General features: G+C 26.0%; 2 protein-coding genes across 3 annotated transcripts in view; both read right to left on the bottom strand.

Moving 5' to 3' along the window:
• The window catches only part of LOC142320495 (pleckstrin homology domain-containing family G member 5-like), a 37959-nt gene extending 36745 nt beyond the window's left edge, over positions 1 to 1214 (bottom strand). Inside the window, exon 1 of one of the 2 annotated variants that reach the window (XM_075358354.1) lies at positions 1089 to 1214. The gene's annotated coding sequence lies outside the window, so the exon portion shown is untranslated. The remainder of the gene's footprint in view (positions 1 to 1088) is intronic. The other variant, XM_075358355.1, reaches the window with a different exon arrangement.
• A 2407-nt stretch (positions 1215 to 3621) lies between these two features.
• Positions 3622 to 14627, bottom strand: part of LOC142320496 (uncharacterized) — a 30165-nt gene continuing 19159 nt past the window's right edge. Inside the window, exons 3-5 of the mRNA XM_075358356.1 lie at positions 7365 to 7464; positions 5063 to 5197; positions 3622 to 4025 (exon numbers count right to left, since the gene is read on the bottom strand). Of these exons, the coding sequence (XP_075214471.1) occupies positions 3924 to 4025; positions 5063 to 5197; positions 7365 to 7464 (337 nt within the window). The 3' untranslated portion in view covers positions 3622 to 3923. The remainder of the gene's footprint in view (positions 4026 to 5062; positions 5198 to 7364; positions 7465 to 14627) is intronic.

Below are 14627 nucleotides of genomic sequence, written 5' to 3'. Positions count from 1 at the left end.
CTACGATCTTTTACAGTAAATGAAAAACTGCGCGTTATAGAAGAGGCTGAAAAACTTGGAAATCATAGGCAGGAAGAAAATTTGACGTAGATGAAAGCTGCATTCCAGACTGGCGTAAGAAGAAAAAACTTCTGGTGAAAGGCACTGGTAATAAAGGGCTTTTCGTGGCTTAAAACCAAAATATACAGACCTAGAAAAAGCATTGTATGACTTTGTTATGGAAAAAAAGAAATGCGGTTATGCTGTCATGAAGAAATGTGTCAATTATATGCTTGTGAAATTAATATTTGCATGGACTATTTATAAATGAAAAGCTAATCTATAAGAATATTGAACTGATTTCCCACCTTCCTCAGGTGATTAATACAGTTACTGATATGGATAAATCTAAAAAAGAGCTGAAACTGCCTGGTTAAACAAGAATTTTATTTATTGATGAACTGTTTCAAATCACTGATTATTAACTATTTTATGATGTTTTAACTGTAATTTGTTATTTAATTTTCTTATTAGTAATTTAATTGGACTTAATTAAAGAATTAGATTTAATTAATAAAATTAGTAATTTAATTTTCTTATCATCAGTAGTTAATTTTGTAATTAAACTATTTTGAATGATTTGACTTATCCTACTCTCTAAACTAGTCTGTAGAGATAAAAAGATAATAAAAACTGAGAATGTAGTAGATAAACTGAGACTTAGATTAATAAAAAGTAGAAAGGAAAAGCAGAATGCATCAAATCAGTCAAAAGACTGAAACAAAAAAAAAAATCAATTTTCAGTTTTAATATCATTCAATCATATATTTAACAATAAATAATAAACGCAAGTAGTGAAAAACAAATAGCAGATGATTGTTATGGAGTAATCAAAACTCTCAAGTAATTATGTTATTCAGTATTTATGGTACCATAACATAGGAGTTTATTTATGCTAAAACTTCGTAAACAACAATTATTTACAACATAAAATTAAGTAATAAAGCTTACAGTAGTTACAATTTTAAATTTATTAAACTAAGGGCAAATTTACACCTCATAAATGAAGTTATTTATAACTAATATATAAATTTATAACAGATACTTACATCATTAACTACTTTTAGTGAACGAATATAAGCAAGTTCAGTCTGTATCAGTTCCCAAATTGCAGTTTGTTGTTGCTGAACCCTGTCTGGTAATAAATTAGCATCTTACATTAGATCTCTCCAGTCTTCTTCTAAATTATACAGTGCTGTAAAATTTAATTTAATAGTAAATTAATTTTCACTTTTTTGTTTTTAAGTATTTTTATTAACATATATAACAGCCTTAAAAATATTCAAAAGTTATAAATAACATTTATAATCAGGATGATATTAAGTATCTGGATTAATTCAATTCATAAATAATTTTGAATATGATAGACATGCTTTATTAATCTTCAGTAAGGTTTAAATTTTGAAATCTATGATATGATAGAATAGATTTTAAGCTGACTAAGTATACTTCATTTTAAAGTAATAATTATATTTGTTACATTTATCCGATTTTGTTGTATACTGTGACTGAGATCACCAAGAATTATGCTGCTGTTGTCTGAATTGGGTTTTATTTTTTTTTTATTTTAGTATGTCAGATTTAAATTATATTTTTTATTAGAATTTTATTTTTATATGCCTGTATTTTTTGAGTTACTCAAATGTGTTAAATGTTTTTGTCTATTATTGTTTAAGATTTTCATGTTACTACTGATATTTGTGCTTGTACGACTTGTTTCAATGAGGTAACATACGAAAGTGGAGTGAATTGGTTTTATGAGTTTTCATATTGTTGTGAAAAGCTGCACCATCCTTTTGGCCCTACATAGAACTTGTAGCAGAAAATCTAAATTTATGTGAGATTTTGTTTTATAAAGTGGTTTATTTGTTTTATTTTTGTAACGTTCTATATGTAATGCTGTAGATCACTTTTTTAAATTTGCAGGAAACTTTTTCAATGTATTTCTTAAGGTAGCAGTTATTAGTTTGTCATTCTTATTCTGAAATTAGCATATGAGTTTAATTACTTACTGTTCCTTTGAATCCATTTTATATTAAATCAAATTGGTTATCACTTATATCAAGAAGCATGGTGTGTTGGTTTGTTTGTTCTCATATTTTTATTTTGAATGAAGCACTACCATCTAGTGGAAAAAATTGAATTAACAACTGTATAATAAACTGTATTGTGTATTATAAACAGTACATTGTTTACATTAACATTTACTATTATACTGATTATTCTTTTAGATTTTGTTAAAAAAAACTGTTGTAGACATAAGTTTTTGGAAATTTTATAAAAACAAATACATATAGAATAAATGTTAATGTAAACAACATACTGTTTATAGTCACAATACAATTTATTAAACACTTAGTTCAATTTTTTCCACTAGATGGTAGCGCTTCATTCTACCTAAGTCTGTTCTACTGTACCAGATGGTTTCTCTTTCACGTAGTCTCTTGGTATTATGATTTCAACAAAATACTTTTCTATGTAGAGTTCAGCTTCCTGGCAGTGTTTTTGTGAAAGGGGTGTTTAGAATAAAGCCTTGGCATCATGGTTCTGAATGTTGCAATAAGAAATTGTCATAGGATAATAAATATTATTCATTTTTGTGGTGGTTAAAAATGATCCTGGAAATTCTTCACAAGTTTCATCGTTTATTGATTATGTATCTGACAGTAGATAAACAAGGTACTTGAATGCATTACCTGTATTTGCTAAATAATAACTTATTCATTCAGTAATAACTCAAAGATTAACATTACACACTATAAATAGATTTAAAAGAACAATATTTATAAATTCTCTAATAAATATACAAGTAAAAAAATTTTTCTATCCTCATGCATGCTAAATTTTCAACAGAAAAATTTTATTATTACTGTAGTTACATTATTAAATCATGTTTAATCCAGAAAATAATAGGATAAACTTAAAAAACAGAAACAAAAGTGACATAAAGAATGCACTAGAAAGATAAAGAATAATCATTTTGCAACTGTTATTTAAATCTCCTTGCTGACTTCAAAGTGTAAAAATTTAAGCCAAAATTAAAAAAGAATTATGCTCTTACCTTTACATGCATTTTATTTGTAAGTCAATTCCATTTTTTTTAATATTTATTTTACTTTTTAAGAGTTTTAATTTAAAAACCTTTCTTTTAATTTTTATTTAAAATATGAATACGTCTACAAAAACATTACAAACATATTTAAATGCCTGTACATAAAAAAATTCCTACAAAAACACATGAATTCTGGTTTTAATAATTAAATAAGAAAATGAATATAGTGAAATGTTAAAATAAACTACTAACAAGAGTAATCAATCAATAATCATTTAATGATTACTTATCAGAAACTTAATTTTTGCTATATGTATATATATATATATATATATATATATATATATATATATATATATATATATATATATAACTGCAATATATAAATGTAGCTTTAATCTGTAGAAATGATAAACCTCCACATGTTTGAGTATTAATATTTGAATAAAGCAAAACTTCAATAAGCAATGCATAGTAAAACATCATAATAGTATCGAGTAACATGAATGAAATAATGAGAAGCAAAAATGTATAACAATGAATATAAGAGTTTTAATTAAAACTGGTAGTGAATTTCAAATCCTAATTAGCATATAGTCATATAAATTTTTAAATAATAATAATGAATAGAAACTTTTTACACAAATATATTCGTATTATAATAACCAGAAAATTAAAGATTATGTTACAAAATAGAATTATAAAATAAAATATAAAGAATTAGATTTATAAACTGTATTTTTATACATTCACACTTTAAAAGATACACAACTGTCTCAAATTCTGCTATTGTTGACTAACTATTAGTTATTCATTAATGAAACATTACAATTTAATCACCCTCTTCTAAGTCTTCAACAGTATCTGGAAGATGTGGAATACCATGTTTGCTATAATTGTTCAGCTGTTCAGCCAGAACCTCCATTTTTGTATCCTGTAATTAAAATATATAACAAGGTATTACTGCTCTTCTTTTAGAGATACTATTTATTTTGGCCTAAATAAAAAATTAAGATTATGTTATATTAATTATTATTATAATATGATTGTTGTACAACACATGAATCACATATTTAATAATAGAAAAGTGTAACATTTTCAAGCATATATCCCTAATTTTATAGATATGCAATGTACATTTGCCAAAGTAGGGCATATTTTATAAAAATACTTTATATTTTAATTTAATTTGAGAATAAGATAAAATGGTTCCCCTTCAGGGAATAGTTCTCAAAATTTAATGTTTTTTGATTTTTTTGTGCAATGCTCCCTTCAGTGAAAAATTGTGCTACTAGTTGATCTCAACCTTTATCTTATGTAACTTTAAATTAGGGAAATTTTTCAGTATATGGTGACCACTACAGATAGAATTTTGTTGCTATAAGATATATTGTATGCTAATCTTTTGCTTTCTGCTTTGTCATGTACTCTTTCTAATTAAATATTTCTTTAGTATACCATTAGTTAATGTAATGCTGATAATTAAAATTCTTTTATAAAGAATTATAAATTTCACTGTTATTTAATGTCAATTATAATTCACATGATTAAAGAACATTATATCCTCCGAGTCACATATTATGTATAAATTTAGTAAATATTTTAATTACAAATAATTAAAAAATTAAATTTATATCCAATTTAAAAATAATAAATCCATTAAGGAATGCAGAGTAAATGAATTTTCTTGTAGAAATATGTGTAAAGGAGAAACATTTAACAAAAGAAATGTTAATATAAACAGATTGTTAGTGCAGGATATAAGAAGAATGTTATGGCTAACAAATTAGTGGAGATCAGGAAGATGTGGAAAAGTTCAGCAAATAATAAAAAAAAATTATGTAAAGTATGTATGAAGTAATAAAATATTTTACATTTTATAACGTATATATTATGTAAATAATAAAGGTAATATTTTAAAATAAAATCAAGGCATAAAGCATGTAAAATGAAAGAATATTTTATTTTTACTTTTGCATTGCTGAAAAGGCCACTCCATCTCTGTCGGCTTTTTCCACCAGTTTTATTAATTTCAATTGTATCATTACAACTTGTTTCTTCAGTACTTGCACTGAAAAATTTACTTCCACTCTTTTGTCTGTAACTCTGAAAATACAAAAACATAATTAAATGAAAAATTATTATTATAATATATATATACAGTTGGAGCAGAGAAATAGGATGGTTTTGAAATGACTAGTATTCAGACAGTAGGAGTGGGAAAACAGTGCGCAGGTGGGGGCATTCCATTCCTTTGATCATGGCATTTCACTTTTAGTCGGCATCATGGAGCTGTAGAAGTTTGAACACTGTGCTTTTGTATATATCTGTTTTGTGAAGAGTGGTGACTCTATGACCATGGTTCAATGACATTTTCTACGCAGATTTAACATCCACCGAAATGACTCTGTTCTCACAATAGTAAACTGGGTTAATAATGTTCATTCACGACAATCATTGAAGAAGAAAAACCACCAGGTGTCCACATACAATACATTCCAGAAAATGTAGAAAAAAATTTAGAACAGCATTGTTACGAAGTCGAGGCTGTTTTGCTTGGAGACATGCTGCGCTATGTTGTACTTTATGAGGAAAATGAAAACACTGTCTTGATAAGTGATGAAGCTCATTTTCATCTACATGGTGCAGTTAATGAACAGAATTATCACTGATGGTCTGGTGAGAATCCCTGAGAAATCCATCAAAAACTACAATGCACAGCCCAAAAGTTACAATTTGGTGCATGTAGAGGAAGAATTTCATCATTGGTCCTTATTTTTTTGAACAAAATGGTGTTACTGTAACTGTTAATGCTGAGAGTTACATTGAGATGATAACTTTTTTGTGCCTGAGTTCAGGAGAAGGTGGATTGTTTTTTCATTGGTTTAAGCAGGATGGGCTCTGGCCTCTAAAAGCAGGATGGGCTTTTTCATCCAGGGCTTCTTCGCCCTCTGTTTCTCAATTGGTTTAATAAAGATAGGCAATTCAAAATTATAAAAAAATATAATTTCAAGTAGGTTAAAATTATAAAAATGAAAAATAATGAATTCAAAATAAAATATTTAGTTTTGAGTGTTTAATAATACAAAATTATTAGAATTTTGAAAATATATAATTTAAGAATTATGATAATATTTCATATTTTCCTGTATTAATTAAGTGAGCAGTAATTGGATTTAACAATACTTTTTTACAGAAATTCTGGGACTAATATCAGGAGTGGATATAACCTTTCATAAAAGAATGAGTAATTTTTATTTGCAGTAGGATTTCCATTCTTAATAAGCTTCTTTTTCTATCATTTTATAAAAATACTTCTCAAAATTAAAAAAAAAAATTAATAATTATTTTTACTGTCTTTTGATACTAGCAACAGATAATAAGATGATTTGAAAATTTGAAATAGATATGTAGCAGTAACGAGTTTGGTTTTATTAAATTTTAAAGTATACAGATAGTAATCTAAAGTTTTAATACAACACTAAATAAACTGTTTCTTTTTACTGAATTTTTACAATTATCCACCTTTCCATTGGGAAGGTTGATAGTTTAAGACCTAGCCAAATCAGAAATTTTTACATTAACATCTTCTAAATACTGCCCTGGCAAAAAGTCTGTTTTTGGGTTCTAATTAACATAATATATGCTGGCCTTGTGACTCATGGACATAATGAGCTATAAGTACACTCGTTACAAAAATAAGGACCTTTGGCTCTGAAATCAAGAATGCTGCACTAGATATTTGAAGATTTTAGGATTTGGCTGAATCAATTAATAACAATAATAATAATAATAAATAACAAAATTGTTGTATTTAAAGTTTTTAATCCTATTTTAAATTTATATAAAGTTAATATAAACAATTTTAACAATCTTTAGATTTTAAATTCAAATGCAATCTTTCATAAATTTGAAATTAAGTCCATCTAACCTAAAAATATACAGTGGAGAATATAGTAAATTTAAGCATTATTATGTCTTACATAAAATAATACATAATGGTTGTTGAATTTGAAGAACCTGTTAATATTTCTAGGTGGTATTAAATTAAACAGAAAATTAAATAAGTTACAATAACTATTATTATAGTAAGTAGTTAATACTACTATTATTAATAAGATAGTTTAGTTAACTATGAGTACTGAATTATTTTTAACTTATGAGAATGTTTTCAGAGTATTATATAGAACAAGCACAATCATTTTTATATTCAAAACAACTAAAATCAACTTTTTATTATTATATACATGAAAGATGCATAAAACTTTATTACCCCTTGGTGTTTTCCCAGAGAGAATTGAGAGCCACTTGATTTTGCTGATTGTGATTTTTCTTTCTTGTCATCTTCCAAAAAGTCATTGTCATCCAGAAGTCTTGTCATCCAGAAAAAAATGATTCAATATTATAAAAATTATTTCTTATAATAAAATAAAAAAAAAAAAAAATAATAAAAACAGCAATGTTCGTGTCAGTTTATATTATTGTAAAAACCTGAACAAGTATTGAAAAACGTTCTTTGCACGGTCCCTTATGTTCAATAAAATTTTAAAATGGAATAATACAATAAAATTAATTTAAGTAAAATAATTTTAAATGAAAATTATAAACATTATTATTTAGCTTTTATGAATGAAAAAAAATCAAACATTATTAGTACCATGTAGTTAATAAATTTATAAAATAGATGAAAATAAAAATTGTGAATATTATTATTAAATATAAGTTATTAATAATTATAATAATTATTATTTTAGTGAAAATGGTGTTTTATTGGTTCAGCTGTTGGGTACATGAAGAAGATTTGACCCAAATTTGCAAAAAGGTTCAAAATGTTAAAAAAAAAATTTGGTTGAATCTTTTGAACCCCTTACTTGACAACTACCTCATATAATATTTTTTAATAACAGCCACAATATGAAAAAAAAGATAAAATATTGGAAATAATAAAAAAAAAGTTTATTCTTAAGTTGGGTCCCATGGAAAACCCTTTTTTAAAAAAATTCTCATATTTTGTACATACTGGATAAAGTTGGGTTTTCAAACTTGAAAATTAAGCTAAAAACAAAATTGATATTTTAAGTATTGGTCTGGTTCAACCTCGTTGTTTTTGGGCCTTAAACATTTATTTATGGAAGTACTTCAATAAGTCAGCACAATTTGGTGTAAAGTTATACAACAAGGCTAAAAATTATAATTTTACTAAAAAAAAAGTATGAATATCATGATGTCCCTTTGTGTAATATGGTTGAAAATCAAGGCCAAAGTTAGGATATATATATATATATATTCTATATATGTATAGAGCCAATATTTGAGCCAAATTTCAACTTGTTTGGTCAATTAGATTTTAAGATATGAGGCAAAAACTGTTTAGAAATAATTTTAAATATCCTTCCATCTGTAAATTTGTTCAGTTTAAAAGTTTGGAATTTAAATTAATCACTTAAAAATTACTTTCATCATAATAAAGTGTAATTTTCTTTAACCACAATATAAAAATTTAAAAATTATGAAATCTACCTTTCCCCTTTTTTCATTTTATCCAATGTTTAATGCCATTAACATTGATTCATCATATAAGACAATTTTTGAGCCATTTTCAAAGAATATATGGAGCGGCAATTCAGCAGATATTGGTCAAAATACAGACTGATACACATATTCTAGAAATTTCTATAAATTTTTTTTGTTTTTTTTTTTTTGGATTAAGACCATCTTGAAACATTCCAATTTGCAAAAACCATAATTGGCCAAATTTTGATCAATTTCTAAGCTCATGCTACGCTATAAATTGAGCTACACAGGAACTGTTTATAGTTGTTTTAAATAAAGTAAAAGTTACAAAGCCAGATGCTGTTGAAGCATCTTTAATAATATAATTGGTTAATCTTAAATAGCTAATGTCTCTGACCAATTTTGGCAATGCTCATGAGTTTCATCATATACATTAGTAATCAAGTTACCTTAATTCATACTTTGGCCTTATATATTATTGCCTTTTACCATACTATTACTTGACATTTTCATTTTCATTTGATAGTGTAGTTAAATTTTTATCAGTTAGTTTGAGTGATTCAAATAACACTAATATTCAATCTATATTAATAATGGTCAGATACAGAATTCAGTCGTAGTTAGTAAAATCAGTATTTAAATAACTACATTTTATAAGAAGGATAAAATTAAATGTTGAATAACTGAGAAACTGGATGATTATGATTGAATAATATTATTTAGAAAAGGAAGAATAATTTTACTATACATTCTAAGTTAATAAATATGAATGCATACAGGAGTACTGAGTGAACATTACATTCATTCAAGTCAAAATTTTGTTTAAATTGTACAAGTCTGTATATTACAATGAACTAGCAGAATTTTGTAAATGTCTAAAGAGAATACAAATTAAATTTGACACTCTAGAAACAAATGTATTATTATTAATAATAATAATAACAGAAATAAAATTTTACCATAATATAATTACAAAATGCGTATCTGTAAAATCTCTGAATAATTTTAAATAAAAGCTATTCTAAAAAAACTACAATGAAAGTAATATCAAACACTATCAACAAACTGTATGTACGTAATTAGAATTTTGCATAGATTCTTGTACCATACAAAACTTGTAGTACATTTCTCTTACAACGGTAAAAGGTAATATTAAAACTTGAGCTTGACAATGTTGTTAAATTTTAAAGAAGGATGTCATCTAAAGTTTAAAAGGGAACCGTAAACTTTACCAGAGAAATATACTATGGTTAAAAGAAAGGAATATGAATAAGGATACACTGTCAGCTATTCAAGATACCTCCGGGCTACATACATATAAATTATACATACAATGCTATGTAAATCCAGAAATAATTAATTTTCCTGATGCACACTTCACTAGCCGATTACAATTTCTCTTTACTAATCATTTTATTTACTTTACTACTATTTCTTCTACCAAATAAACCTAACCTAATTAAATTCTTTATATATATACTATCGTATAGTCTCGAAGCACTGCATTTGTTTTCCTAATGTTTGTAAGAATATTAAATATTATACAAATATTCATTAAAGAAAAATTAATCCTTTTAATTAAAATTTTAATTCTAATAAAAATTAAGTAAAAGGATTCATTTTTGTTTCTTTAATAGATATTTTTAATATCTTAATCCTGAAGGGGGTTAGGGCCTCCTCAATCTTTGGCTTAAAACATTCTCTGAGGTATCCTGAAAATTTAAAAATGTAAATGTAAATTTAAAAATGTATCCTGAAAATTTGAAAGCAATCAGTCAATTCACATGTGATGTTTTAGTAAACATACAGATCAACAGACTCTCTCATTTATATATTATTTATGTTAAGTTACATATTTAATATCTCAATTTTAATTATAAAATTCTGCAGAATATTTCAAAAAGAACATAACCTGGATTTTGTTACTGTATACTTTAACTATTCTTTTTACAACGTACAGCACAAACTAGAAAAAAAATGTTCATATCATACACCCTTAATTTCACTACACAAGTTGAAAGTGATTTCTTTTGACCAGGATGCAAATGCATACTCATTCATTGATATTTTTGGTACTTTTTACTTTCCTAGCTATAGCTCTACTGCTAATTTTGGGTATAAGAGATTTAAGAAAATCTTTAAGATAACCTTAGTTCAAAAAAACCACAGAACATGTAAAAGAAATTTCTGGAAGATGTATGTGTTTGGTTGTATTATGCTTAATGTCTCTTCCAATAGGTACAACATAAATCTCTGAAACTGGCTAAAAATTTATAAATGCGGGTAATTGATGTAGTGTTATCTTTCATACAAAATTAAAAAGGGAGGGGCAGTTTTTGTCATTTTGACTTTTAGTATGGCGGTGATAAAAAGAATAAGCTTTAGTATGATGAATACTTATCAAGTTATTTAATAAAAATTTCAAAGTTTTAAGTCGATCGGATGTAAGGGTGGGAGGATATTCAACATTATTTCTATACAGGTTTCACCTCATCTTGAAAACCTACCAACCAAAAAAGTTGAAATTTGGCACAAATATTTGGCTATTTATTTCCCAACTTTGGCCTGATTTTCAAAACCACTGGACAAGTGACATCAAAGTATCCATGTATACAGTCTATTTTTTTATACTAACACAAGATGTCCAAAAAGCTGTGACGAGGGTCTTGGAGGATATTACAGAAGATGAGTTCCAGAAATGTTACTATCAATGCCAGAAGCGCTGGAATAAGTGTGTGCAATCAGAGGGGAACTACTTTGAAGGAGACAACACTAAACATGACAAACGGTAAGCAACTTTTTTTTTTCACATCAGTCTCATTACTTTATTGTCTCACTTGATAATATTTATTTGATAAATCCTTGTGGTACAATAAAATTGATTAGTTTGCAACAAAATTAACCCACATTATTGTTTGCTTGTAAGTATTTTAATAAAGCACAAAGCTTATTATCACTTAATTTTATTTACTTTTATTTATTTTTTTCTTCAGACATTTTGGTTTTTTTTAAAGATATTTTTGGTATTTCACAGCAAGATTTAATAGATTAAACAATTTTACCCATACATCAGTCATTTATAAACCGATTTGTACAAATGAAATGCGATTTTGTTCATAATAAAAGGCTTAACATTTTATTTAATACAAAATTTGATTAAAAAATCAAATTTAAATGATTAAAAATCATTTGAATTTTAATTTGATTAAAATTCAAATTTTTGAACGGTGCACCAAATTTCATTAAAATATTTTAATCTGTTCTAAGATGTACATTTTTTATGAACAAACAAAATGGCATAGAAGAGGGAAAATAATCAAGATATGGCATTTCTCTGCTACTTTTAACTTTTTTGTTTACTTTGATATACCGTAAATTTTGTCAACACTTCTTGGAACACCTGTACACTAAGTTGATGGCAAATAAAAAATGTGTTAAACCATATCTTACAGGGTTATATTTAAAATTTGATGTTTAAAAAAGTTGAGCCATTTACAATAAAAATCAATGGATTTATATTTCTGTTATATTGTAAGATGTTATAATGTTATAATAAAATTGGAAATTGAAAAGAAAAACTATTATTACTATATCATTATTATTATTGAACTGCTTCAAATTTAACAAGATTGCTTCAAATTTAACAAGATTTTTTCAAATTATTTTGATCAATTAACCAGCTCAGCAATTGACCGATTTATTTTTTTTAACCTCCAAGACCACCATTAGGTATTGTTTTACAGGATGAGATGAATGAAAGAATGGATGAAATGAATGATGAAGTAGTGCGTGAAAATGCCATGCCTGCCCAGGACCTTCAGATGAAGGGCCAAGACTGACTGATATATTTAAAAGTAATAAAAATTACAGAGAAAGAATGACTCATTTTAGCTAAAGCACCTGGAATTTATAAATAAATAAGGGAGAAAAAGAAGGAAAGTAAAGAGTTTACCTTCTCAAATAACTATTTTAAATAGATTTCAAACTATCTTACTACTTAAATAATTATTTGATAAAGAGTAGAAGGTAAAACTTAACAGAGTAAAACAAAAATAAATCCATTATTGATAATGCATACCACTGATGAAACAAATAAAAGCTTTTACCAATAAGGTACTGTATGCTGATACGAAATTCTAAAAATTTAAAAACCTTTGATCAAATTTTTTGATGGTATGATATATTAACATAATATATTAATTAACACGTAATATATTCATGAGAAAAATAAAGAATACATGCAAGTAGCACTCACAAAGTCGATCTTCCATCATCGATAATGCAATAAGTTAATTCTCTGTAGTCTCATCCACGCTAAGTTTTATAATTGCAATATGCAATTCTGAAATTAAAAGTGCTATACAGTTTTTAAATTCAGGTAACTTTTCAGCCAGTAATAATTTAAAAGCAGATAATGAAACTATACGGTGGTGAGATTACAAATGATCATATTCAAGAATTTTTCCTTCATCCTTTGATGAAGGGAAATCAGATGTTCAGAAAAGAAAAATGTCCAGTAACCCTTTCTTGTCATCGGAGAGAAAAAAATATGTCAATGAAATTCATAGGAATAAAATGATTCTCTATATATATGAATAATGTAGTTAATTTCAGCAGTTTTCAAAGAATTTATGAAATTTTCACAACGAATTTGCGTAATAAAAAGTTTGTGCCAGATAGGTTTTTCTACTATTGTCTGAAGAAGACAAAATAAGTAAGGTAAATGAAAATAGCCACAACATTTGTCAACTGATATATAAGCAGATGATAAATTTCTTTATTATGTTGTAACTAATGAAATAAAGATTTATTATAAAACTACTAAAATTAATTAAAATAACGTAGATAATGTAGAATCAATTAGAAAATATTTAAAAAAAAAAATGAAATTCTTAGCTCGTTAATGTCAGGTGCCATTTATTTCTGTTTGACCCAAAAGTACAAGGAATTTTAAGCGATAACATTAAAGAACAGATAAACTAAAAATTAAGTATTTAGTTAAGAAGTTACATTTTAATAACAATATCCAGAACGTATGAAAAGTAACAAATTGTATTAAATGATCGGTGATAAAAAAAATTGCACAAGTAATTTTAGAATTTTCAGATATATATTCAATTTGAAGCAGTGCAGCATTTTACATTAATAAATTATATCTACATTGGATAATAAAAAACATAATAGACCAATAAACTTTTTTTTTCTACAAAGTCTTAGGATTAGTCTATAGAAAATACGAACATAGTTTAACATATTTTTATTTTTTTCTTCAATTATACGTGAAAATATCATCAAAAGGCTTTTATACCTGTTCTGCCTGTCAGTCTCTTGACCTTCTGAATTTGCATCTTCCACTAGGTTTGAGTAATAATCAAGGATGCTTAAAGGCCAATCTACGCATGCAACATGTAATTATGGCAACCGGTTTATATTTATCCATCCTATTTTAAAAAAATGTTGGAACAGCAAATTTTTGAATAGCCGTAGTATTATTTTCTACAATTTTTCTATACGAGTTAGCTAATAATTCTAAAAACTATGTGTACTAAAAATAACTGATACAATGATAATATTTAATGAATAGCAATGATTTTCTCAAAATGAATGAGGTCTTTGTAGTACTTAAAGGTAATTATTTTCTCGAAGTGCATCGTTCAACAATATTATTAATTGCAATATTACCTTCATTCAAGTTTTTTTTGTTGATTTCAGACTTTTATTAGTTAAAAAAGATAAACTTTTCATTTGGTACAAGTAGGTTCAAAGTAGGTACAAATATTTTACTATTTGTAAATCTAATAAATCGATATGAATATGTTGCTATAGTTTAGCCAAAGAAAGAAGAGCTGTTATAATTTTGATACTAAGTGGTAAAAAAAAAATATGAATATGTATGTTCACATCATACTCCTCATCAATCTGACCTAAATTCTATTTTAAAGAACTTCCTCTGATGGTCTTGTCAGTTATGTTCAGATAAATTAAGAAGTGCCAGCTTCTGTGGCGCAAGTGGTAGCACCTC

The sequence above is a fragment of the Lycorma delicatula genome, chromosome 2, assembly GCF_047948215.1.
Source record: "Lycorma delicatula isolate Av1 chromosome 2, ASM4794821v1, whole genome shotgun sequence".
NCBI lineage: Eukaryota > Metazoa > Arthropoda > Insecta > Hemiptera > Fulgoridae > Lycorma > Lycorma delicatula.
Note: the sequence above shows the minus strand (reverse complement) of the source record. Positions and strands in the feature narration are given on the sequence as shown.